Source organism: Mauremys reevesii, linkage group 10, assembly GCF_016161935.1.
Source record: "Mauremys reevesii isolate NIE-2019 linkage group 10, ASM1616193v1, whole genome shotgun sequence".
Taxonomy (NCBI): Eukaryota; Metazoa; Chordata; order Testudines; family Geoemydidae; genus Mauremys; species Mauremys reevesii.
Genome location: NC_052632.1, coordinates 64,221,180 through 64,248,495, shown reverse-complemented (window position 1 = coordinate 64,248,495; position 27,316 = coordinate 64,221,180). Strand labels below are relative to the sequence as shown.

Sequence of the window (27,316 nt, the reverse complement as noted above, 5' to 3'; positions counted from 1 at the left end):
ACCTGCTAAATTAAAATAAGCCTTTTAAAATACATTTTTGTATAATTAATATACAATAAAAATGAAATTTGGAAAATATTTAAATACTACCAATCACAACGTAGGGGATCCAGCTGTTTAAAGCAAACGAGTTATTTTTTGGAAGATCATGGTTCTGTTTTTTGTTCTTTTTTAGTGCATCATGGAAGCAACTGTATATTGACAGTTGAGAGAGATCTTTGTGGTATTATGCCAAAGAATCTTGAAAAAGCAAGCAAAATGAAATACTTTTTTGATTGTGTTCAAGCTTTTTGGCTCACAGGACTGGCTTGTAGAGCTTACTTAGAGTATATGATACTTTATTGAAAAAATGTATAGCATGTCAGCCTGGGAAGAGGTACTGCTCTGTAGAAGAAACTTGATTGCTCTGGTTGAAGTACATAAAAGGAATCAATATATGGTACTCTTCTCCTTTCATTGTTTATCACACCAGCATGTCAGTTTTAAGAAATGACAGTTCTTTAGACTTTTAATGCAATTGGTTGAAGCAGTTCTATTTAGTGGCAGTAAGTGTTGTTAGTATGCAGAGTGTACTCGACTTTACTTCTTCACACCCCTGACCAATGTAGTTAAACTGACCTAATTTTCTAGTGTAGACCAGACCTTAGGAGTTAAAATGCTAAAAATGTGGGTGAAAGAGATGAGTTCTATTGACTAAATTATTCTAACTTTATTAAAAAAAACAGTCCATTATTGGATATTAACAATATTTTGATACATGCTTGTCTGTAAGTAGGTTTCTAGTTTATACATAGTCACTCTGAACACATACAGCATGTAGTAAATTGGGACTCCTAAACACACCCGATTGTGTAATGCTAGATAAGATCTTTATTTTTAATGTATTTCTAATTAGCATTCAGTTTATTATGAGATTCGGAGACTAAATAAAATCCTGGCCCTATTGAAGTCACTCACAATTTTATTATTTACTTCAGTGGGGCTAGGATTTCACCCTAAATATCTTACTTTGGGACACCAAATATAGTGTTTAAAAAAAGGATTAAATCTGTGCCAACCCTTGTAAGAATCAAAAGAAGTAAAGTTAATATTTTTGGAAAGAAATTTCAGTTTGTTTACAGAAATTCTTGTGAAATATAGAATTATATTCATGGAGGAAGATGCAAAGTGGAATGTTCTACAGGAAACAGTCCTGCAGTTCCTTCCTCTCTAACTTGAATCCTAATGCTTTCCTCACTTTGTTTGATTCAATGGCTTAGTTACATGCACTAAAATAAACAGAATTGCACCTGCTGTTTAGTTATAAATGGGGACATCTTGAAGTGGCTAAGCAAACAGATGAAATCATGAAGTAATTTAACCTTTTACGAAGTGCTTCCAGAAAATTCTCTCAGCATTAATTTTAAAAAGTAAAGGGTCATAGGAAGATCAAAGCTAAAGTACCGTAAAAGTAGAAGAAGAACAACCGTGTACAAATAAATTGTTTCAAATGTATGGTCTAGTGTTCTGACAGAAGTGAATGGAACTGATCATTTTTAAATTGTATGGACTCCTCATCAAAAGGATCTCAATGTTTTCTATCTTAATGATTTTCTTTTTGGAAACACACACTGACAACTTAAGAGTCTGAAAACATTTAATCCTTATTTGTATTTTTGCTTCTACAATATGTTCATATAAATATTTGACTTAATCTTATTTGAGTTGTCAGGAGTATTTTAAATGCTACAAACTATCTAAACTCCCATTTTGATTTTACATGAGATCAATTTCAATAACTTTATAAATATCACCTACATGCTAGTTGTCATTACACTGCCGTTTGTCTGCATCCTGTACAGTGTCATCAAACTACCTCTATTTTTCCCTTTATCTCCTTTCACAAAATTCTGTCATAATCCAGAAGAAATAGGAAGAATTGCCTTAGAAAATTAAACATGAGCTCCCTGTGTGATGTGTAGAATGCTACCAATAGTCTCTTACTATCAAAACAAATTATGCAAATTTCTAATTACAAATAAACAAATTTATTGTATTGGAATATTAGAAATGATTGCTTCTGTTGTGGTAATGCATTTGCTTTTGAGAGAGAATAGTAGACAATTTTATAAGAAAAGTTATTCTGAATAATTTAAAATGTATAAACATTCTAAATGGAATGTTTAGAAAATATAAACACATTTTAAAAACTCCTATAACCCATTTAAAGTAATATAATGACAATTGTTAAATAAATTTAGTATTTTGGGGGAACACTTTAGTATAGATTCAGATTTTTGAGTGGCCTTTATATTTATACTTGTGGGATCAAAGCATGTGCTCCATTAACTTCTGAAACCTTCTGGAAAGCTGTGTTTGTTGAGGTTACTCATCCCTTCCTCCTCCACTGCATAGTGTCCTGAGAGTATAAAAAGGCTTATGGCCTAAGTTCATTCTAACCGTTGAAGGTGCAGCAAGATCAGATATCATTGCTTTGCTCTTTTTTGTTGTTTTTTCTTTTTCCCCCCTGCCCTTTGGGGGAAAATTTAGTTTATAGTTTATTTTAGTCAGCTTCTTTTTAAAGAAAGAAGAGAAGATGCCCATCTGGCACCTGATCTGTCTGGACCCCCAGGAACAGGATAGGTCAACTCATAATGCCCTATTGACTGAGGAGGCTTCTCAGGCCCGGTTGACTAAGTGGCTGTTGGTAAGTCCAGCATTAACTTGAGGATCAAGGTCCCTACATCTGTCAGGTGGACCTAGGAGGCCTGGTTATGTGCCTGAGTGGCTCTGGCCCTTGGATCCAGCTTCTTTGCAGATCTGGCCCTTGGATCTGCAAAGCCCAGATCCGGGGCAGCCAACCCTTGGATGCAGATCCACAACAAGGCCCAAAGAGAGTGGGGGTGGAGAAGAGATGGATTTGACAATTAAGTACAGACATGTGGCTGCCAAGTATATATCTGGACCAAACATCACAAGCCGCGCCTGCATCTGAAGCTGGCAGCCAAACATGGATCCTTGGCAAGAGCCCAAATGCAGATTCAACAGACAGACATGAAGGACTGCCATGCATAATGGCCAAGAAAGGATCTGATTACCTGCAGTCCAGCATAAGGATCTGACATATTTGATTATTAAGAGTCACTTGTTCAGTGGCTCCTCACTACTGAGACCCTAGGTCCACTAGGTCAGTAGAGTCTGGTATTGCAGTTCCAATACTGTAATTGTTCAGAACCACTTGCCTTACTGATTCTTTGCCCTAGATAGTGGTGTGAGCAAACAATCCACTGTGGAAGTCCTCACAACACTGGAAAGGGGAAATACATTGCAAGCTTCTGATCTGATCCAGGATGGTGGATTTCTTAGTTACAGGAGAACTGATGTGGTTAGGTCCTATGATGATGTCCCTTGAATAGCTATGTGGGCAGAGTTGGCACCAGGGTTTGTTGCAGGGTTTGGTTCCTGGGTTAGTGTTTTTGTGGTGTGGTGTGTAGTTGCTGGTGAGTATTTGCTTCAGGTTGGGGGGCTGTCTGTAAGTGAGGACTGGCCTGTCTCCCAAGGTCTGTGAGAATAAGGGATTGACCTTCAGGATAGGTTGTAGATCCTTGATGATGTGCTGTAGAGGTTTTAGTTGGGGGCTATAAATGATGGCTAGTGGCTTTCTGTTACTTTCTTTGTTGTGCCTGTCCTGTGGTAGGTGACTTCTGGGTACCCTTCCGGCTCTATCAATCTGTTTCTTCACTTCACCAGGTGGATATTGTAGTTTTAAGAATGCTTGATAGAGATCCTGTAGGTGTTTGTCTCTGTCTGAGGGATTGGAGAAAATGCGGTTGTATCTGAGATCTTGGCTGTAGACAATGGATCGTGTGATGTGGTCTGGAGGCATGTAGGTAAGTATAGTGGTCAGTAGATTTCTGGTATAGGGTGATATTTATGTGACTATCGCTTATTTGCACTGTAGTGTCTAGGAAGTGGATCTCTTGTGTGGACTGGTCCAGGCTGAGGCTGATGGTGGAGTGGAAATTGTTGAAATCCAGGTGGAATTCCTTAGGGGCCTCCTTCCCATGAGCCCAGATGATGAAGCTGTTATCAGTGTAGCACAAGTAGAGTGGGGGCATTAGGGGATGAGAGCTGAAGAAGCGTTGTTCTAAGTCAGCCATAAAAATGTTGGCATACTGTGAGGCCATGCGGGTACCCATAGCAGTCCCTCTGATTTGAAGGTATAAACTGTCATCTTTGTAAGACCAACATTTTGCAAATACATCATTGTTTATGATTTTAGAGGCTTCCATGAAATATTGTTTGGATGGTGATATTTCTACGGTCATACACTGTCCTTCCTGGCAAAGTATTGGATATGATGCTTGTAGGTGAATAAAGACAGACAGGGATGGATTTAAGTGGCAGAGTGCAACCCTATTATCTTTACACTATGGAAGGGTGCTATATGCTCATCCCACTCCTATCTCTTATGTATTAGGCATTTAACTGGGTCTAGTGAGGAATTACAGGACTCCCACCATACCCCAGAACTCACTTCTGAATCATCTTACCCTCCCTCTCATAAGGGGGATATAGAGTACCACAGGGAGAACCTCTGTATGCGAAGACTTCAGGTCTCCTCTTTTCCCAGAGGCACAAGCCCTATTAGCAAAGTCACATGTATCTCTTAGCTCTGGGAGCTGACCTTTTCAGAATTGCCAACCTCAAGAGATCTAAATCATGAGTCATACCCCCATAAAAGATCAAACATCACGAGTTGTACCTCAAAAAAAAAAAAGAGGTATTTTTAAAAAAAATTATATTGTGTTTTACTCAGTCTTTTTCTTTGATTTTTGCCAATCCCCAGTGTGTGGATAGATGTGACAAATAGTGCTGCCCACTCTCCCAAATGTATTGGTTAGGGTGATTTTTTTCCCCTGCTGCCCTCCCCCACAAAAGGTCTAACATGAGCCAATGGCTGGAAGTTGACACTAAGATGGATTCAGTCTAGAAATGAAGCATACATTTTTAATAGGGAGGCTAATTAACCATTGGAACAACCTGCTAAGGCCTGTGGTGGATTCTCTGTGGCTGATAATTCTTAAAGCAAGATTGACTGTTTTTTCTAACCAGTCTGCTCTAGTTTAGCCAGGAGTTAATTCAGGGAAGGCCTGCTATTCAGGAAGTCAGACTAGATGATCACAATAGTCTCTTCTGGCATTAGAATCTATTACTCTGTTCACTCCTTGCTCAGCAGTTAGGCTTGTTCCCCAGGCCCCCTTAGTTCAGCCCCCTTGACTCCATCCACCTCAGTTCAGCCTCCCACCACCTCCTGTGACTGGGGTGCCTGGAGAAGCCTCACTGAGATTGCTCAATCAGGGCAAACTGCAGAGGATGGGGCAGACGATCCCCAAAACTGGTGGTTTATTCTGATAATTAGATTGATCAACCCAGGAACAAAACGGCATCTACAATACCTTACTGGTTACCCAGAAGCCAAAAATACAGTTTCCCTTAAGCAATCTAGCCCAGGGCTCCCACCCAGACAGCCAAGTCAAATATGGTGAGGATTACTTAAAGTCTTACTCACAATATATAAAGTTCTACTAATCCCAAGAGATTGGACACATTACCCACCGGGTCAATGAATACTTCAGATTTTACCCAAATACACACTTACAGACAATTCTTAATAACTAATCTAAAATGTATTAAAAAAGAAAAGAAAGAGTTATTGTGGTTAAAGATCATTTTACATACAGATATGAGTAAAGTTCTTAGGTCAGTTTCATAGTAGAAATGGTGAGCTGCTCGGCCGCTGAGAGCGGGTTCGGGCCCCGGTGAAAAAAAATTTTTGGGCTCCCCAGCAAGGGCGGACCAACTAAACAGGGCCGACGAAGCCAGGCCCCAGTAATTTGTACCGGCTTTCCCCCCCTAGGCCCCCATCGGCCCTGGAGCTGCTGAGCTGCAGAAAGTTCTTTCAGAATCAATTCCATAAGCTATAATCCCATAGGAGGTCCATGTGCAGAGTCTGTTTATATTCTTCCATGAGGAATTGCAGGGTAATCCAGAATGGAGCTGGAGACCTCAGTCTTGCGACTTTAAGCTTCCCCTTTCCAAGTTTAAGCAGATCTGAGAGGACAGGACCAGGCCCTAGAGTTCTTTTATAGAGCTCTGGCAGGTTATGATAGCTTCTTGACAGCAGATAACACAGCAGGGGCCTTCCCAGATGAAGAGTAGGCAGTGTATATCGTTGCTTTGAAGTTAAACTTCTATTTTCTGTGTGTACACAGGTAAACTAGTAGTATTAATTAACATAAGGCAGTTATCCATTCAGACTTTCTAGGCGTTCCATTATGGCACAGACAATTTAAGCTGAAGACAATATAAGTACGGTAATATTATTTCCTCCAATATCTTACATCATTGATCTTAAGATTAATTGAACCATCCCCAAGCATACTGTAATTTAATTAAGACATAAAAGGGAATTAGCATCCACAAGCTAATTTGTTACATTGTTAACATCTGACAAGATAAAGGTTAAACATAGACAAATACAATTAGTATTTACCTCTAACTCTCTAACAATACAGAATTCTCATCCATTTAACATAGCTTAGATAACTATCTACAAGGAAATGGCTTTTCAGTACTTCTTTAATATATTTTCTTGAAGCTTGATCTTGGGTCACTTAGTGTGCTGGTTGTTTAGCCCTCTCTGTCTCCGTGTCAGACCCCCCAATTCAATCCCCAGAGCCTCACCTCTGCTCCTCCTGTGGTTCTTAACCAACCTTTTCCAGGCCTGGAGGGCTGCAGCAGGGTCCCCTCTCCATCTTCCCAGGCTTCTGGTAGAGATTAATTTTGTGAAGGTCCTGGAGCTTCTTGGATCATCATGAGGCAAGCACCAGCACTCTCTGAAATCCTGTCATTCGTGAAAAAATTGCAAGATTGGCAATTTTGCTTTTAGCCTATATTAGAAGTGGGCAAACTACAGCCCGCAGGCCATGTCCGGCCCGCAGGACCGTCCTGCCTGGACCTTGAGCCCACGGTCCCTCCCCTGCTGTCCCCCTTCCCCCGCAGCCACACCGCCTTGCGGGGTGATCTGGGCGACGGGGTTGCACACTCCTGCCGAGCAGCAGGGCAGCATGTCTGGCTCCGGCCGGGCAGTGAGGCTGCCAGACGTGCTGTTCTGAGCGGCATGGTAAGGCGGCTGGAGGCCCCGGGGGGCAGTCAGGGGACAGGGAGCAAGGGGCGGTTGGATGGGGCGGAGGTTCTGGGGGGCGGTCAGGGGATGGGGACAGGAGGGTTGGATAAGCGTGGGAGTCCTGGGGGGGCCTGTTAGGGGGCAGGGGTGTGGATAGGGGCAGGGGATGGGATACAGGGGGGTTGGATAGGTGTGGGGTCCCGGGGGGGCCTGTCAAGGGGTGGGGGTATGGATAGGAGTCAGAGTAGTCAGGGGGACTGGGAACAGGGGGATTGGATACGGGATGGGGTTCCGGGGATGGTTGGGGTGGGGGGCTAGGCTGTTTGGGGAGGCACAGCCTTCCTTACCCAGCCCTGCATACAGTTTTGCAACCCCAGTGTGGCCCTAGAGCCAAAAAGTTTGCCCACCCCTGGCCTATATCCACACTGGGAACAAGTTGTGATGAAGTAAACATTCCTTAAAATTTCTAATATTAAATTTCCAAGTTCTGCCTCTTGTAACCCAACTGTGCTTCCATGATGCTTTGAGGAAGGTGAAAAAACCCACGAGGCCTCTGCCAGTTTGACCCAACAGGAAAAATTTCTTCCAAAACAGATGACAGATCCATGGTATCCTCAAAACACACTCCTCTACTGCAACTACAGGGGAGGAGGAATGGTGGGGCAGCTAAAGGGGACAAGAGGCACCAAAAGTCTGGGAGGAGATTTAAATTAATGGGGGGTAGGTAGTACAGGGCCAGTCAGCTCCCAGCTCTCTCCCTGCTGGCCAGTGGAAGGTAGACAGTCCATGGAGGAGATATGGCCAAGCCCTGCATTCTCAAGCATGAACTATCCCTCTTCCCCTTCTTTCTGGGCTGTCTATCCCACTTACAGTTCAGTAAATATTCCTCACCCAGTGAAATGCGGAGGAGGTAGCAATGTGAGGATAAATCTTTTTATGTATTTCATGGGAGAAAAGAGTGCATTTAGATAATGTTCAAGTTATATGCAGACTAAGAAGAGGGAGCTGACTTTTTCATGAATCTGGATGAAATTTTAATCTAACATAATTAAAATAATTCTTTACATAAACCATTTTTCGCCACATTTGGCCAGCAAGTATTTAGACAATGTATCTGTTACATCTAGTACTATAAAGTGTAAATAAAAGTTTTATCAATATATAAACTGTCCACAAATACTGTTGAAAATTGGAGAAAAAAAATGCCATTGACTAAGAGCAGCTTTTCTCGCTAGAGACTCTTTGGTAAGCCGGAGTGTGAATCTACAGCAAACTAGCTTGATGCACGCTAACTGGCAATTCTCCAGTGCCCTAAAAGTTCTGCAGTGCACATATAAACATTTTAGTATATCAAGTTTGCAGGATGTATGCTTTTTCCCCATTTTTAATATGTTGCCCAGGAAATGTGCATTCCTCTTTTGAAGATAAAATGTCTATGTTTAAAAATAAAATAAGTCCTTGTCTATGGCATTTAATAGCTATTGCAACCATCTTTAGTCTGTGAGAACACTTATGTAAGCTTGCTATATAGTACATCAGTTCTTTTAGGGCATTCGTCTAAGGCAGTGGTTCTCAAAGTTTTGTACTGGTGACCTCTTTCACATAGCAAGACTCTGAGACCCCGCCTCCCCAATACATTTAAATCACTTTTATATATATTAAACACCATTATAAATGCTGGAGGCAAAGCGGGGTTTGGGGTGGAGGCTGACAGCTTGCGACCCCCCATGTAATAACCTCCCAGCCCCCAGTTTGAGAACCCCTGTTCTAAGGCATTATTGCTGTACCATTGTCAGATAGACGAAAACCAAATATTACTAATAAGCATTTGGTGAAATTCCAAAATCGATTAACAGGAAAATAATTTTGCTGGTAGAAGTTAAAAACAGAAACATGCATAATGATTTTGGATTCTGTATGTGCTGTTTGTTCTAGTCTCCATTTTACTACTCTGTCAGTTTTGTCTGGCTGTGTGGAAAAACACCAGGAAATCCCTATTTTGTTGGGAGGCTGAATAAAGTCTACCAGTTTATTATCTTAAATGCCACATGCCTTAATTTTTATTAGTGCGTATTTCAATATTTTATATACAGAAACGTTTAAACTCAGAATGGAATAACATTTTATGCAGCTTGGCAAAATTTCAGATGTCTCGAAAAAACAAAAACAGAACCCGACAAAGACAATCAATGAAGTTACAACTCAGTGCAACCTGTCATATTAATATAATAAATCTCATTTAAGACAAACTCCTCATTATCTGAATTAGTCATATAGAAATATTATAAGACAGCCCAGAAATGTCAAAAATGTTTGTATATTTCCCACATATCAATATTTCAGTATTAAATAGTAGAGAGTTATAGGATATTTATATACTTTTATGTTTAAGCAGATGAAAGTTAGCAGTTAGATAATAGTAAACATATGTGAATGCAGATGGTAAATATTAAGTAATTCTTCAGAATGCAAGAGATTTCAAATAAAGCAAAAAGGGGAAGCAAATGTTACCTTTTTTTATAAAATTATAATATTTTGTTAAACTTTTTTGTTTTTTACAGTTTTCACAATGTGTGTATTGTTATAAAGTATAGCATGAAGTTTTTTTGAAATAAAGTCTAGCCGTTGTTATTCCAACTGCTGCTGTATAAACAGTGCACCATTCTTATTTATTTATACTAAAGGGCTGGATTAGTGTACTACACTTGCAATAAAGCTCTGGTTTTTACTTTTGTAGTAGGTGTCCATTGTGTTAGTAACTATTCAGAACCAGTTTTTTAAATTGAGAATGAGGTGGTCAGTGCTCAGCTCTGGTTAATAATGATTGTGCCTCTTATTTAAAAAATATATCCATACGTTCCTTCTAACCTTATTTTTTGAGTATTGAGAAAAGAGGTGAACAGATTAAGAATCTTTTAAAAGGTGTGACTTGTGATTTAAGCATGAAATGTGACTTAAGAAAGCTGAGAGTTAGAGGATGCCCTGGGGAATTTAAGACTATGGTGAAGTAATCTGTGGTAATCATAATTCTTGATTGATGATAAAATAATATGATGTATCATCTGTGTTGCCTCTGAAAGTTAAAATGTACATTCTGAAAAACATAGAAGTGATTTAAGCTTATAGGCAAAACAGCAGTGGATGATAGATAAAAAGTCTGTCTTGATAGGTGTACTTGATTTTTCTTGTGTTCTGTTGCTTGTTTTTTGTAAAGATGCATCTGAAAAAAGCTTTATCTGAAACTTCAGATTTTTATCAATAGTGTTTAATCAGTAGGTGAACCTAATGTTTACAAAAATTTTGATAAGGTTATAGGCTAATTTGAGAAGTTATTTTTAGTCTCGTCCCTTTTCTAACTTTTAGCATACCCCATTCTTATTCACCTTTGGATAAGATTTAAAGCGTGCTTTCTCAAAGAATTAAATTTGAGGCTGGGGAAACAGAATGGAATGTGTGGACAGCTGAGCTAAAGGCCTCTCTCTCCTCTTTGGGGGTAGGGGCAGTCTCATGTATTTTGCTACTGAGGTATCTGTGTCAGGGGCATACAAGATATATTGGTTCTTAAAGTGATTGTCCACACTCCTAGTGCACATGTACCCATGTGCGCATGATCAGAGTCTTTTGGGCCAGTAGAATCTGTTGTGACTGCACCTGTGCCTCTTAGAAGTCCTCATGTGTTGTTCCCCTCCCCCTATGAGGGCATAAAGGGCAGGGCTGGCCTAAATGCCTTTCAGAAGCTTTCTGCTACCTCTGGCAGTGAGGCAGTGTCCATCTGCTTTTCTGCAACTCAGCTGCAGTTCATGTTAGCGATTAGTTAGTTTTTAATTTGCCTGTTCTTTTAAAAAGAAACTTCTTTATTAATTTTTCTTAGATAGCAGGGTCAGATTCTGAGACCTTTATTTCTTTATACCACTTGTGACTGAAGATTGACTTTTTAGTACGCAGTACATCAACTAGAAGGGTAGGGGAGATACGGTCCTTCATGGCTGGTGTCTTTTTCTGTCTCATACGAATAGGATCATTTAAAGGTCTCATCTCAAGTTCCCACCCAAAGTGGTGCTGACCACCGACGTAACTCAACAGCCTCCTGTCCCTGACTGCAGCACTGGCAGGAAGGGGTTAAGCTTTAAGGAAGCATTGTGTACTGGGGCACCTAGGAACATGACTGCAGGGGCTTCAGCTGCTGTGGAGCTCAGCCAGAAGTGGCTCAGAAAGGGAGGGCGCCCCCTGAAGGAGGAGCAGTGCTGCATGTGGCTGCTGCCTCAGGCACAAAGCCCCATACTCCCTGAGGTCAGGATCCAGGCAGAGCAGGGCAGCAGAGGGATGAAGAGGGCTCTAAGGGAGCTGAGGGAGGAAACAACAAGGAGGGGAGCATGCAAAGGGCCAATGGGTGGGCAGTCTGCTTGTTAGTCACCAAGAGTGGAATCCATGTGGACAGTTGCTCGAAGAAAGAACAGTTACTTACCTTTTATAGTAACTGGTTCTTTAAGATGTTCTGTCCATATGGATTTCATAACCTGCCTTCCTTCCAGCTACAAGGGAAACCTACTTTTCTGGGATTCTGTATTGATGAAGGAATTGGAGGGGTGGAGCGGGGAGGAGTGGGACCATTCCATCTTTATGCCGTCAGATGTGGTGCGCAGGGGCACTTGGGGCTGAGGCATGGCCCCAACAGACACTGCTGACTAAAAGAATCTGATATTGTACTTGTGGGGTGCACAAATGGACTCCATATAGACATGCATCTTGAAGAACCACAATCACTACAACGTAAGTTACTGTTCTTTTTGTTACCTCTCTTTTTGGTGACCCGCTTAAATAGCGAAGTTGTGCAAACTTTTTCCTAAGACCTAACTGTGAATCTTTTGGAAGAAGTAGTTTTCTGGTGTTGGCCATCTGAGGTCTTCTAATTGATACTGAATTCTAATGGTGGTGATAGAGAAGAGACACAATTTTTTAGATAATGTTTGTTTGTTTTTTAATATTCTTCTCCTTCTGGTCACAACAGTGTTCTTGTACTATGTGTAACCATAGTAAACAGGAACTGGGGGTTAAGAAATTTGTTACTAAGTAAAGTACTTCTGTTCCATAATCTGTGCATTCCATTAGACAAGTCAGCTTTGTGAAATAACATTTTTGCAAAAGAAAACACAAGTGAGACCTAATTTGAGTTGCATTACGGTGGCACCATTCACAATTGCTATACATAAATATAAATCATCTTTAAAAATTACATACAGTCAGCTGAATTTAGACATTTAAGGCACATTTTTTCATACTTCTTAAACCAAAATTAACAAGTAGACATTTATGAATTTAATTTGCTTTTCTGCACTTCAATAACTCATTTATTGCTTTAATTAAAACGAAATTAACCTACTAATTCATAATGGGAGAAGAGAGGTAGTAAAGGTAGGATATAACATATTAAGCACTAAAGTTTTCATACAAAGAGGCATTCCTATTGACTTCAGTGGGGTTACTTGCATGAATAAGGAAAATATGAATTTGCCTCTGACTCTGAAAAATGACTCCTAAGCATAATTTGTAGCCAATAAAATTTCATGAATGTGAGTAGGTATTCAGTTAGATTTTTGTGTGAATTCTGCTTTGAAAAGACTTGCTTAGTTAATAATGCATTTAATTTGGATGGAGGGATGGGAGTTTGAGGAGAATATGATGTCAGGAAATAGTATGAAAGCTTAGCAATTTACACTTCCTAAAAACTAAGAACAAAGAGGCGAGGGGATTGTAGAAGATTTAAAATTAATGTGCCTAAATCTAAATGATCTCAGTTTCAAAGCACCAATTGGTAACTATAGAAAATAAAGAAAAGAATACATATAGCATCAAAATGTTCTGTATTCACTATAACTATCAAAGGATTTACCATGCAATTCAGGTTATAGTGATTATTTGATAACGGGTACTCTTACTGCAATTTTAACCTCTTTCCTTAATCTAATTAATTCTATTCAGACTGAAGAGATGTACAACTATATAAGATTTAAAAAGAAAATATTCTGAAGATGGCCTTTGAAATGCAGGTTTTCTTTTGAGTGATTGTCCATAAACACTTATGGTGTATTTGCTCCATGTGTTCAAGTTCAGAATCTTTTAGTCAGCAGTGGCCACTGTGGCCGCTGTCTGTCTGGTGTTTATGTCGGTGTAATTTATGTTGCTGGGGGGGCTGTGGCTTATTCACACCCCATAGCGACGTAAATTGTGCCAGCATAAGCTGTAGTGTAGACATAGCCTGAGGCTTCACTTAAAAATTAGGTTGACATAGCTGTGCCTGTCGGGGTGTGAAAAACCCACACTACTGATTGACAAAACTATGCTGATCAAACCCCCCAGTGTAGATGCAGCTGTGTTACTGGAAGAATGGAAAATCATTCTGATTGCTGCAGTTATTGTTTTGTTGAAGATCAATATTTGCATTAGAAATAAATAAGATAAATCACTGAAATCCATCCTAACAGTCACAGCAGAGGAAATACCCATATTAAAAGTACCTCGTGCTGTAGAATACTGACCTGTACGTTAGGTGCACAGCTTTTAAGTGTGCACATCCATGCAGTTTTTCCCATGTCCCCTGCTTTCTTTTGACTTTTTAGTTTGTTTTGGGAAATTGTGGTGCTTGATGTGAATCAAATAACTCAACAGTAATTTATAGTATGCGTAACCTATGTGCAGGAGAGACCTTCCAAATATAAGTGTATTGAAGAAAGTAGTTAAATTAAATCCCCCTTTGAAATGCATTCTTGCTTCAGACAACAGGTGTAGATTGTATGAAAGTGGTTATTTGAAAAACATCTGAATAAACTCTATTCCTTGCTGTTCTTACCTATCCTGTGTGACATTATTTGTCAGTCCTTTTAAATATAAATGGTGTTATAATTTTGTTGGTCCCAGAATATTAGAGACATGGGGGTTGAGGCAATATCTTTTATTGGATCAACTTCCGTTGATGAGAGAGACAAGTTTTCGAGCATCTTCAGGTCTGGGAAATGTACTTTGTCTATACTTCAAACGCTACAGCAGTGCAGCTGCACTTCTGTGGCTGCAACATTGTAATGCTTCAGAGTATACACTGTCTATGCTAGTGGGAGCAATTCTCCTGTCAGCGTAGGTAATCCATCGCCCCGAGAGGCCAGGTGTACATTAGAGACTGATATTGATATAACTACATTGCTCAGGGATATGAAAAATCCATACCTCTGAGCAATGTAGTTACACCGACCTAACCCCCCATATAGACAGCGCTATGTCGATGGTAGAGCTTCTCCCATTGACATAGCTACTGCTTCTTAGGCGGGGCCAGCTCCAGGCACCAGCATCCCAAGCAGGTGCTTGGGGCGGCAATCTGCAAGGGACGACAGTCCCAGTGTTTTTGCCCCCAAATTGCCACCACGGACGGTGAGGGCAGTCCGTGCGCCGTTAGGGCGACACGCACGTTTCCGCGGCTGCGGCAATTCGGCGGCAGCTTCTATGTTCAGCTGTCCGCGGTGGCACGGCTTCTGTCTTCCGGCTGAAGACAGAAGCTGCTGCCGAATTGCCGCTGCCGCCGAAACACGCGTGCCGCCCTAACGGCACATGGACTGCCCCTCCACCCCATGTCCGCGGCGGCAATTTGGCGCGCTGCTTGGGGCAGCGAAAACAGTAGAGCCGGCCCTGTTCTTAGGGAGGTGGATTAACTACGCCAATGGGAGAAGCTCTCCCGTTGGTGTAGGAACATCTTCACTAAAGCGCTACAGCAGCGCACAGCTGCAGCACTGTTTGCGAAGAAAAACCTTGAGAGAGATGTAGCTTTACAGATGTAAAATTCTAGTGTAGACCAGGCCTCTGAGTGTCACAGTTAAATACTAGGTGGAACATTGTTTAGCATAAATGGTTAACATATATTTCAAGGGACCATTCAAGGTGTAGTGGCCCGTTAACACCTCTTCGGTTTTGGGGAGAGGAGTTGGGGTGGGGGGAGAGGAGTGTTAGTGAGTTATAGATTGTTGTAATAAGCCATAAATCCAGTGTCTCTGTTCAGTCTGGCCTCTATGTCCTCATCCTCTAAGGAAAACTGCTTTACAACTTCAAAAGACGAGCCTAGGAGCTTAAATTCATAACTTTGCTAGACAGTAAATATCATAGAGTGACTAGAGATACTGAGTTTATGGCTTATTACAACAATCTATAACCCACTAACCCCCCGTCCCAGTTACTCCTCTCCCCCCCACCCCATGTCTGAAGAGGTGTTACCAAGCCACTTGACCAATATTTGTCCCTTGAAATATGTATTAACTACTTCTGCTAAACAACTTGTTCCATCTTGTGTTTAGCTGTGATGCTCTGAGTACATTTCCCAGACCTTAAGAGTTCTGTGTAAGCTTGAAAGCTTGTCTCTCTCTCCCTCTCCAACAGAAGCTGGTCCAATACATATTACCTCACACACCGTGTCTTTCTTACTAAATATAAGCCAGTTATTCCGAGTCCCATTTATGACTATCAATTTGACATTAGAAATGGTTGCAGCACTCTGACATAACTGAAAGCGGCACTGCGCTGATCAGAGATCATACGTGTATGTATGTACATCAGTGTGTACATCCAACTGAATTTTGAACACTGAGCTTTGAGAAGATTCTTGTTTCATCTTCAAGTGAAGTAGGTGGTATTTTTTTTTTGTGTTTTTTTTTTTTTTTTGTGGTAGAGCAAGTGCAGACAGTATTTTCTTCCAGGACATAATGGCAGGGACACTGGGTTTTTATGACCTGCTTCTGGTGCATTGAACAGGAATCATCCAGTAGGATCAAGAGGCATATTTTACACAATTAGCAGTCTCTGATTGAAGTGTTGGGTACTGATGCACCTCTGTCTTTGCATCTTCTTTTGTGGTTCTAGAACCATTGTAGTAGTAATGGATGATTTGTGGGCGAATTAGGAAGGAGTGGAAGAACATTTTAACTGCAATCTAGAGAAAATGAGCAACAGTAAAAAAACAGGAGGGATAGATGAGTCATAGGAATACAAAGAGAAAAGCTTTCTAAATGATACACCCACAGAGTCTGTCATAAGTAATATTTTTACTTTGCCTCACTTATCAGTACAGGTTTTGAGAAATTATATAACATCTGAATTTTTTCCTAAGTCCCACTCCTAATTTGACGAGGGATGATTTGGATACTTCAAAAAGAAAGGATGATGCAGGTGGACATGTTCTACTGTGGACATAATCCAGTGTTGCTGGTGAATAGCATACGAGAAAATGACTGAGGTGTTGAGTAGAGACATATACGTATTTATCTTGATGGCTGGACAGCTAATCAAGGACTGGTATGATCTGTTCCAAGCTTTTGGGTCTGTTTTCTTTTGAAAAGGTGAATTTGAGAATTACTGGTCAATTTATTTCATTCCGATGTCCCATTTTTTTTCTTCATCATCTTTCCCCATCTATATACTCATGTCCTCTCCTCTGCTTTACTATTACATTTGTAGGTTTTTCCTATTTTCTTTAACAGATATCTCACTACTCACTTGACTGAGTTGCTCTTTGTCAAAATTAATCTTTTTAATGAGTCCCAGTGCCATGCTAATTAGCACTTCAAGGGCATGTTTGGCTGGGTCAAGGTAATGAGGTGAGAAGTGGCTTTTTAAAATACTTTTTAAAAACAAAACTATCAGTGTCTTTTATTGTGTAGTTGTATAGGGCCTGGCACCATGAAGCTTCAATCCCAGTGGGTTGCAGCTATGATACAAATAATAATAGTGCTCAGCAAAATTATGTTAACTCTCACGCAAATATTTCTGTGTAACTTCAATAAATATTAGCAAAGTTGTTAAGCAAAAGAGGGTGCTTTTAAAAATTGTTTGTCCGAGATTCAAGGTCAATGTGGTTTTGTTGGTATAAAGTACATTCTTTAGTTGTCAAGTAGCTGCCTGTTTGTTGAATGCCAGAGGGGAAACAAACACTTATTTTTGCTTATCATTTTGTTCTGTGGGACATGATAAACTGGTTGGATAGATTTCTGTAAGTCTGAGGCAATAAAATGCTTTTTTTCTGCCTTGCTATTTCAAAGTTTTTCTTACATTTGGCTTCTTCAGTAGCTTTTTCACTAAATTAGTGGGGATTTAATTCTATTCTTTGTTTCTACAGTCCAAGTGCATTACGGGGGGAGGGATAGCTCAGTGTTTTGAGCATTGGCCTGCTAAACCCAGGGTTGTGAGTTCAATCCTTGAGGGGGCCACTTAGGGATCTGGGGCAAAAATTGGTCCTGCTAGTGAAGGCAGGGGGCTGGACTCAATGACCTTTCAAGGTCCCTTCCAGCTCTAGGAGATTGGTATATCTCCAATTATTACTTTGACTCTAAGTGCCACATGTACTGTGTGCCATGGGTGGCTGGTGAACCTGCCGTTGGGGGAGGCTAGCCCCTGACCCCTCCCATTCTGCCCAAGGCCCCACCCCTCTCCCTCCTCTTCTGCCCCCACTCCTCCACAGGAGCCCAGTGCCCCCCCCCCCCAACTCCCAACCCCAGAGCTTTGGACAGTATGGCTGCAGCGCCCCCAGAGCTCTGGGTGAGCCCCTAACCCAAGCACCGGGCGGGCAACATGGCCCCAAGCATCAGCACCAGTTGTCTTGAGTCCCGGAGGCTCACACCAGCCAGCCTGGGCTAGGGAAGAGTGGGTAGGATGAAGGAACAGCAGGAAGAGGCCTGGAGCAGGGCATGGGCGGGGCCACACAAGGCTGTTTGGGGAGGCACAGCCTCCTCCAGCCTATGATACCTGCTGCCCATGCTGTGTGCACTCTCTCATGCTTTTCCAGTTTGTTTTTCTTTTTTTTCCCCAGAAAATACAGGTTCTAAATAACATGCATGTGGGATTATAAAAACTGTTTACTGAATATTTAAGTCCTAGTATAAGTACAAATATGAGGTTGGTGTACTAACAAATAACAGAATTTCAAATTATTTTTATGGCATACTTTTTCCGCTTAACTAGTAGTGAAGTATGCAGTAAGAATCATTGGGCCCTATTGTCACCTAGGAATAAATTGTCAGGAGAGATAAAACTCTGAGTTTCAGCTGGTTGGAGTTTATTACTCACTCTTCCATCAAGAAGATAAGGAGGGTTGACATGGCTTGTACCATATGCTAAGGCAGGGGTAGGCAACCTATGGCACGTGTGCCGAAGGCGGCACGCAAGCTGATTTTCAGTGGCACTCACACTGCCCAGGTCCTGGCCACCGGATGGTATGTAATTTTAAATGAAGCTTTTAAAACTTTTTTAAAACCTTATTTAAGTTACATACAACAATAGTTTAGTTATATATTATAGACTTAGAGAGAGAGACCATCTAAAAATGTTAAAATGTATTACTGGCACTCGAAACCTTAAATTAGAGTGGATAAATGGAGACTCGGCACACCACTTCTGAAAGGTTGCCAACCCCTGTGCTAAGGAAACCCTTATACCTGTAGACCCAAATGAGTGAACATGGACTAGTCTAAATTCCATTCATTAGTTTATTAGACTTCTGTTTAAAAGTATCAGGTGTGAGAATGCAAAACTGAAAAATGGAACCAATGCTGAACTCCGTTCTGAAGTATAGCACCAGTGAGGTACTGCTGTACACTTTGTATTCTGTGTTATAATTGAAATCAGTATATTTGAAAATGTAGAAAAACATCTAAAATATTTAATAAATTTCAATTGGTATTCTATTATTTAACAGTGTGATTAGAAGTGCTATTAATCACGATTAATTTTTTTTAGTTAATCGCATGAGTTAACTGTGATTAATGGACAGCCCTACTTAAAATAACTAATCACAGTGGTGTGAACTATGTTAAGGTCAGTCCCTCAGACCCTGGCAAGGAGAATGCTCGAAGAAGCAGGGAAAATACATAAGGGAGACTTTGAAACCTACTGTGTTCCCTGGAGCTCCATAACATGCAGATGGGATGAAGAAGTAGCATGGATATGGCGAGTGGATCCACAACAAATGGCACAGATCAGCACAGTAGGGTGCAGAGTATCATAGCAGCTACATCATGCCGTAGCAAGCAAACTGTGCAGGTACTTCACATCCTACCTTTAGTTAGGAAGTGGGATTGCTCCCTCCCTACACCTACCTAGTTCTTTTATGCAAAAGCCTTTTACTCAAATTTTGCCTAGGAACTAAGATTGTAGTATTAATTACTGGTGCCCCATTATTGTTAGAAATGTATTGTGGGATGAGTTGCATTTCATTTTTTACAGTGGAGCCATTCAGGGTATCCCTTGATGTTCTTTAGTGGATTTGTGTATTTTATAAAGGTGTTTACTTTAGAAAAATGTTAGTGTAAATGTAGAAATATAAAAAGTAAAGTATCCTAAAAGAATTAAGAATACTTTTACTGTGTATCAGCATGAACTCATTGAAGTAGAAAAACAGTCTTTTCACATAGTTTTGAACATGAAATTATATGTGTTAGCCCTTTTCGACTTTCCTTAAGCTTTAGGAATGTTGAGCAATATGAAGATGGATTTCATTGTATTCTCATTGGGAAGCCCTGCCTTGAGTGCCTTCCTGTGGAAGATCATGGAATGACTGGTGCACCTGCCTCAGTTATCTCTCTCAGATATTCCAAGGACTCCACAACATTCTCTTTTAACTTAATAATATCCTCCTTGGGTCCAGTTTATTACAAAAACGTCATGCAAAATAGTCCATAAAAATCCTCCAAATAATCCATTTATAACCAAAGTGTATATAGTCTTAAAATTGCCCATCCTGTAGTCCATTTACAAAGAGCAAACCATACTGTGGCATCTTCCATCACACCTAGGATTCTTATCCGTCCTTTTCTGTCCCTCTGCCAGGACAGCAACCTCAACCCTTCCAGCTGGAGTGCAACCCCATTCTTCCCAACAGGAACCCTGATAGCTTCTCTCCTTGGAAATCATCCTTGCCAGGGGAGCATCCCTCAGGCCTTCTCACTGTTCCTATGGGTCCAGTTCTCCAGCATGGAGATGTCAGTGGATAAACCCTGTTTCTTCACTGCCTTCGGCACTCTCCAGCCTATGGCTTGGCTCTCCAGTTTAGACATCAGCAGGCAGCTCCCTCTGCTGCTCTCTGGCCTTCAGTCCTCTGGCCCTGGCTCTCTGGCTTGGGGAGGTCAGCCAGTAAACCCCTCTTGCTTCCCTCCTGCCTTCAGCCTTCCCTTGGAAACCATCTACAGCTTCCTTCCAGGAACGTCTACAGTTCCCTGCTCTTTGGCAGCTCTTTCTTAAAGGGCCAGTGTCCCCCTTGACCAGTAGAATCTCAAATACTCCTGAGCTTTTAAACATTTGTGGGGGACAGGAAATGTACCAACATATAAAGGAGTTGAGCTCCACTTGACCTTTTGAAGGTGGTGGAACTTGCAGATATCTACATATTATTTTCTTTCACTAGGAAATTTTCCTACATAAAAGTAGAATTCCCTTTGTATGTTTCCTCTTTACAGGTTGTGATATGAAATTGCAGTATGAATTTTTGCATTTCCCTACAGTTCAGTTGTAACAAAGCTGGTGGTACTAATTCTCTGCTTCTTCCCCTTCACACCCCCTAACACGTTTTATTCTGAGAAAATTAGATTAATAAATTGTCAAATAGCATTGTTACATGTGAGGATAAGTTTTTCTGTTGTTGTTTTTTGTTTGTTTGAAAACAAATTCATGGATTTTTGAATTAGGAATAGTTTTGTTTTAGAAATTTATCACAATAGTATGATGACATCTTAGTACTTAAGGAATACCAAATTATGATTTATGTAAATATTTCAATAGTGTAATATTTAGCACTTCTGCAGTACTTTCCATATGAGGATAGAAAAGTGTTCAGATACTCCAGTAACAAGGTCCATATAGAATAGCTAGCTAGCATTTTACAAGCACTAATGAGTTACTCATAATTCCCGGTGAGATAAATTGCACACCCCATTTTACAGATGGGTAAACTGAAGTGCATAGACATGAAGGGACTTGCCCAAACAGTCACAGAATGTCTGTGACAGAATTGGGTGTATGAGCCCAGTCTCCCAGTTCCAAGTCTTATGCCTTAATCACAAGACATTCCACCTGTTTAAAACTGACAGGTACTGAATGTGAAAGCACATTAGGAATTACTTATGTGATTAATTCAAATGAAGTTAATTGGTCAGAATCTTTTATAATGCGCACACACACACACACACACACACACACACACACACACACACACACACACACACACACACACACACACACACACACACACACACACACACACACACACACACACACACACACACCGGAATCAAATGGTGAAAAACTGAAGCTTCTATCACTCTATTCACAAAGTAACCTTAAGCTTGTTACAGAGAGGATAGCTGCTGTTGGAGCTTCCTTTACACAGTGTTAACTCTCACATGGGAGCACTGCAGACTCTGAAATTGAAAAGTTATTTATCATCCCATCTTTTGTTTTCATATAAGTCTGAATAAAAGCTGCCAGTCATGTAAAAGTAAGTTAATATGGGAGAAGAGCACAGGGGAGAGGACTTCCTGTAATTGTTTCCGTAGCCTATGCTGTTCTAAATGCCTCTATTAAGTCTATCAGTTAACACAAACGGTGGTGGTCAGTTGATGATGTGGGAGTGGGACCCCATAAACTCAGTATGAGGAGGAGGGTGAGTTGAGGTCCCCATTTCCTTGATTCCCTTTAGCTTCATCTATGCAGCCAGTCAAATTCTATACCTGTCCCCAACCTATCACCTCTATTAGATCCTCTTCCACCATGGCTCTTGGAGGTTCCTGGTTCCCTTTATCCCTATTAGATCCTGAATTTCCCACTTACCCCTTTTAGCTCTCCTCTCCCCAAATTAGTTCCTGTGTCAATGCCTTCCTTATTAGCTCCCATTTCCTGATGAGCCTACTTTCCTCATTGCTCCCATGTGCAGGGCCGCCCAGAGAGGGGGGCAAGTGGGGCAATTTGCCCCAGGCCCCGGGCGCTGCAGGGGGCCCCACGAGAGTTTTTCGGGGCCCCTGGAGCGGGGTCCTTTACTCGCTCTGGGGGCCCCAGAAAACTCTTGCAGGGCCCGGGCCCCCCAAGCTTCTTCCGCTCCGGATCTTCGGCGGTGGGGAGTCCTTCCACCCCAGAGTGGAAGGACCCCCCCCGCCGCTGAATTACCACCAAAGCGGGACCTGCTGCCGAAGTGCCGGATCTTTGGCGGTAATTCGGCAGCGGGGGGCCCCCGCCATAGGTCTTCGGGACACTTCGGCGGTGGGTCCCGGAGCGGAAGGACCCCCCGCTGCCGAATTACTGCCGAAGTGGGGGCTCCCCGCCACCGAAGACCCCAGGCCCCCTAAATCCTCTGGGCAGCCCTGCCCATGTGTCCCATTAGCTCCTTGTCACCCCCTTTTCCTTCGGGAGTTTCTTGCACAGTATGAAGCACTGTAATGATTTCAGTTTGATTTAAGGTTCTGAAAGGGAAAAAAATTGCTGTTGTTCTCTGATGAGCTCTAATCCACATTACAAGAATCACTGATTAAGGTTGATACATGCTGGCAGCATGTATGGAGAAGGCTGACTATGCAGATAAACAGAGGGCTTCATTCACCGGGGTTGCTTTTCACCAGTGCTAAATTAGCACTTTAAAAAGAAGTTGAAAATAGATTATATGCAAAATACATTAAAAATTCCAAAAAATGCCACATGTAGTTGAATAGAACTTGGCTGCTATGCTTCATTGAAGTGAATAGAGTTGCAGTGAATTGCGTGCAACCTTTGCTTCTTCTGTTGTTTGCTTGGATACTGTTGCTTCTCGGCAAAAAAGAAACTAGGGTGGACTACTATGCTTCTGGAGTGCCCCATTGACTTCATGGGGGCTTGTCAGAGCCACGGGAGTCTGTCCAGGTGATTTTTATTTTCAGGATTGGATCTTATGTTTCTGTTGGATTGGACTCCTAATTTATTTTTCAGATGAAAGTTTAGCATTTGCACAGTATTGTTCAATGAGTAGCTGCTGTATAAAATTGTTGAATTTGTAGTTTTTCATACCCCCAGTTTTCTCCATAAGAGAGAGCTACTGGGGATTCATTTGCTAACTCTTATACAGTGCTTTGAGGATGTGAAATGTTATATCACTTCTAATAATTGATTTTTTTCTCCTGTTTTTGTTCTTAAGAAGAGGAGTTAGGTTTTTTTGGAGGATGTTGCCCAAATTAAAAGTATCACATACTCCAGGCTATCAGAGTGGAGTTAACTCACCTTTATTTAATATAGGCTGCTTACAAAGGAGAATCAGTTTTAAGTATTTTAAATCTGTGTGCTCACTTAAATAGGATCCACTACAACTTTCATAGGAGTTTTAGGCTCCCATGCTCTCATATCATCAGCTAGCATTGCACAATGTATCTGTGAAGCTGGAGATGGAGAATATGCACTGATGCTCAAAAAAGTTAGTGATTTTTTTTTAATGCCCTATAATATTAGCATAGAGAACTATGCACAGATCGAGTTTCAATGTTCTTCTGGTTTTGAGTTCTGTGTGGGGAAAAGAGTATAGCAGCAGTGTATTAAAATGGCATAAGTCTGTATTTTCTCTCCTTTTCAGAACTCAGGAAAGGCTAAGGGGATTTTGCTCAACTTTAAATATATATATTTAGAGACAGAGTCCAAAAATGACAGTTTTAGAAAGTTAAGAGTGAGTGAAAATGCAGGGGTATAATGGAAACTGATTTCGGAATTTTGACAATAGCAGTGGTTACCATTTGACTATTATTCAAAGTAGTACTGTGGGGGAAGATTTCAGTTCATGAGCTTTCCAAGCATCATTCCAAATATAAGGAGCATCCTCTAAAGATGTGCCGGCAAGAGAAAAAGTCCTGTTTTACTTATTTATTATGTAAAACAGCATGAGAGGGTTTTGGTTTAAAACTATTTTTTACTTCATATTCTTTTACATTGGAAATTCTATTATCTCTTCTGGAACGTTCTATGCTGGAATAAGAAATTGTGACATAGCAAAAAACTAAAAGCTGAGCAATTGAGAGAGAAAGGGATTTTTAGTCAGCCTATTTAAAACTTTTTTTTGTTAATGCCTACTTAACTCCACTGTGTAATGAGCACTTGGCCGAAAGGTTGTCTTGATAAAAGTTTCATTGTGCTACTCCTTCAATAAAGATGTAAGAGCTCACAGTAAACATCTGAGCCCTCCTCTGCTCCCCATCCTCCAAGAATTCCTCCAGCAAATCCAGGGAAGAATCAGAGTGGACATGCTTATAGTTTCTAAGACCTTGTTTACACTAAAAAGTTAGACCGATGTAAGTTGCCTTGCAATAACATATTTGTGTATGAGTCTACACTTAAATTTGTTTCCAGCTGATGTAAGTGCCTTGTTACAGTGATGCAGTAAAACCACCTCCTTGAACAATATAGAGCCATGGTTGACCTACTGAGGTTGACACAGTGAGTGTAGATGCTCTATGACCTGTGTTGACCCCAACAGTCCTCCAGTAGCTGTCCCACAATGCCCCATTCTGTATGACAGTGACAGCTCTGGTCACAGGTGGCAACTCCACTGCTTGGGGGTCACAGAGACCAGAAGTCACGCATACTGCCTTTAAAACCCTGTGTGTTTTTGAAATTTCTTGTCCTCGGATGCCCATCTTAGTGAGCACACCTAAGAGCTCTCCTTGTCTGCAACTGCTCAGCCAACCATGCCAACTCCACACACTAGACGTTTTCCTGCCTGTAGTAGGCAGGAGGCATTGGCTGTCATGGGTTTGTGAGGAAAAGAGGCTGTGCAAGCACCACTATGGACCAGCCATAGAAATGTGGAGATCTATGACTCAATTGCACAGGGGATGCAGGCAAAGGGGTATGACAGGGATCAGCAGCAGTGCCTTGGGAAATGAAGGAACTTTGCCAGGCATACCACAAGGCCAGGGAGCTACCAATAGATCTGGTGCTGAGCTGCAGACCTGCCACTTTTACAATGAGCTGCATGCCATACTTGATGGAGACCTCACCAGCACTCTGCATACCACTGTGGATATCTCTGAGGAGACAGAGACCCTGGCTGTGAACTGTGAGGAAGGAGAAGGGGGAGACACCAGATGGGGTTCCAGCCATCCAATGAGGCAGGACCCATTTGAGACTCCCCACCTAGCCATTTCCACTATGCAAGCTTGCATGAGCCTGATGAAGGGGAAGGAAACTCAGGTAAGTGTGTGCATGCATTTTTCCTTACAATGTTTGGATTTAAAGATGGTGCCCAGCCCACCCCCAAGTTAACAAGACAAAGTTATCAACTTTTCATTGTTTTACTCATACAAGAAGAGAGAGAGGTAGAACAAACAGAGATAGAGTTGGCATCTGCTTTTCATTCTCCTGTTGGGTTGGAGGGGGCATGCGGAACACTTGGTTTATGTACTTAGAGATGTCCATTTTGTTCTTCTGAAACATCTTGGTGAAACTTTCATGGAGGTACTCTGCAATCCTCTCCCAGAAGTTTCTGTGGATGGCTGCTTTATTTCTTCCCCCTTTTTACACCACTCTGCAATGATTCAACTGGAACTGTTTCAGTAAACAGGCAAGCAGTATATGAGCCTGGGTGGCTTAGTGATACCAGTAGCAGCTGTGTTCTCTATCTTTGTGACCCTCAGGAGTAAGGTATCAGCTAAAACCACCATCACCTGTAGAAAATAGTGCCAGTATTAAATGCCATTGCCCTATACTCATACCCATGGAATAAGGGCTGAAATGTTATAGCTTCATCCAACAGAACGGCCTTCCCTCCATTGTTCCTGGCAGGCCATACTCACTATGGCATGGTACTCCAAAGCTGTAGTGTCAATAAGCATTTCTTATTAAAAGTGTTTATGGGAATAAGGGAAGGAAGTTTTGAAACTTATTTTCCCCTTTCCGCGATGACTGTAAATCCAATTGCACATGTCTGTTTTTATCAGCAGTGTTTGGCATGGCAGCCTTGAGAAGTGCCCACCTTCTACACCCACAGAATGCCTGACCTGATGAGGAGGAGTTGGAAGAGGACTATGGAGGATGTGTTCTCTGAGATCCTGCAAGCCAGTGATACACTGGACCATGAGCAAAGGGCTTGGATGGCCAGTATGACCAGCAGCATGGAGAAGTAAAGTGAGGACAGGAGAAATCCCAGGAAACCCAGCAGGAAAAGGAGAGGGAGATGCACCAGGACATAATGGGTCTTCTCAGGCAGCAAACACAAAATGCTACAGACCCTGGTTGACCTATAGGTCCAAAAATCCAAGACTCCCCAGCTTTGCAGTCTCTGGAAAATTCCATGGTTGCTGTTCCCTAAACACCCCAACATACAATGTGGCATCACAGGCCACATCCTTATCCCTATCACTCCATGGCAAGGGACAGCAGGGAAAATCACATATTCTCATACAACTGACCTGAGAGGACCACAGCTGATGCATGAGTAGCCACAATGGACTACATTTGTGGACACAAATGGACCAAAATATTTACTCCTTTTCCAATTTTAAAGTTCCACTCTGTTAATTTATGTTAAAAATGTGTATTACATTGCCTGTATTTTTTGCACACTGTTTTTCTACACTGTTTTTCCCACTCAGTAAAGTTCTATTTTTGGAGAATCAATTTATTGTTATTAGTTCACAATAAATAGTGCAGAATGCATAGCAGTACTCAAAGCAAACAGTACTTGTAAATGTACAGCAAGCTTATACACTGTTCCAATCAGCACCCAAAGCTCCAGGCCCAGAGAACAGTCCAGCACAGAACGTTACTTTGGTTGACTGTTAAAGTGTCCTTTCAAAGCCGCCCTCAACCCACTAGTGCCAAGTTGGGTTCTTGAAATGGCCCTTGTGGCTGGCTGCTCAAAGTCAGAAGGCAGCAGATCCACTTCCTCCCTCTACCCTGGTGGCAGTTTTTCCCTTTTTGCCTCACAACTATTATTCAGGACACAACAGGCAGCTATAACTATGGGGATATTTTTTTCACCAAGATCCAGTGTAGTGAGTAAACACCACAGTCTCCCTTCAGTCTACCAAAAGCACATTCAACAGTCATTCTGCACATGCTGTTCTGGTACATGTCTACCTCGATATAACACTGTCCTCGGGAGCCAAAAAATCTTACCATGTT

General features: G+C 41.5%; 2 protein-coding genes across 14 annotated transcripts in view; both read left to right on the top strand.

The window, feature by feature from the left end:
- Positions 1-27,316, top strand: part of MRTFB (myocardin related transcription factor B) — a 184,320-nt gene that overhangs the window by 26,879 nt on the left and 130,125 nt on the right. The window contains exon 1 of one of the 12 annotated variants that reach the window (XM_039491243.1): positions 18,981-19,234. The exons of the other annotated variants lie outside the window; for them this stretch is intronic. The gene's annotated coding sequence lies outside the window, so the exon portion shown is untranslated. Of the gene's footprint in view, positions 1-18,980; positions 19,235-27,316 lie in introns of those variants that run through there. 12 annotated transcript variants of the gene reach the window in all.
- Positions 24,091-26,805, top strand: LOC120373196. Of its 2 annotated transcripts, none has more exons than XM_039491253.1 (2): positions 24,091-25,384; positions 26,134-26,805. In XM_039491253.1, the coding sequence occupies exons 1-2, from the start codon at positions 24,704-24,706 to the stop codon at positions 26,152-26,154; spliced, it is 702 nt and encodes a 233-aa protein (XP_039347187.1). In that variant the 5' UTR covers positions 24,091-24,703; the 3' UTR covers positions 26,155-26,805. The 2 variants fall into 2 exon arrangements, with proteins under 2 accessions (XP_039347187.1, XP_039347186.1); XM_039491252.1 differs by having other exon boundaries at positions 26,131-26,805.

What these genes read in the sequence shown, in the direction of transcription:
- LOC120373196 (XM_039491252.1), top strand. Translation starts at nt 24,704, where the DNA reads ATGACAGTGACAGCTCTGGTCACAGGTGGCAACTCCACTGCTTGGGGG. An exon ending in TGAAGGGGAAGGAAACTCAG is followed by an intron (nt 25,385 to 26,130) that starts GTAAGTGTGTGC and finishes TGTTTTTATCAG; the next exon opens with CAGTGTTTGGCATGGCAGCC.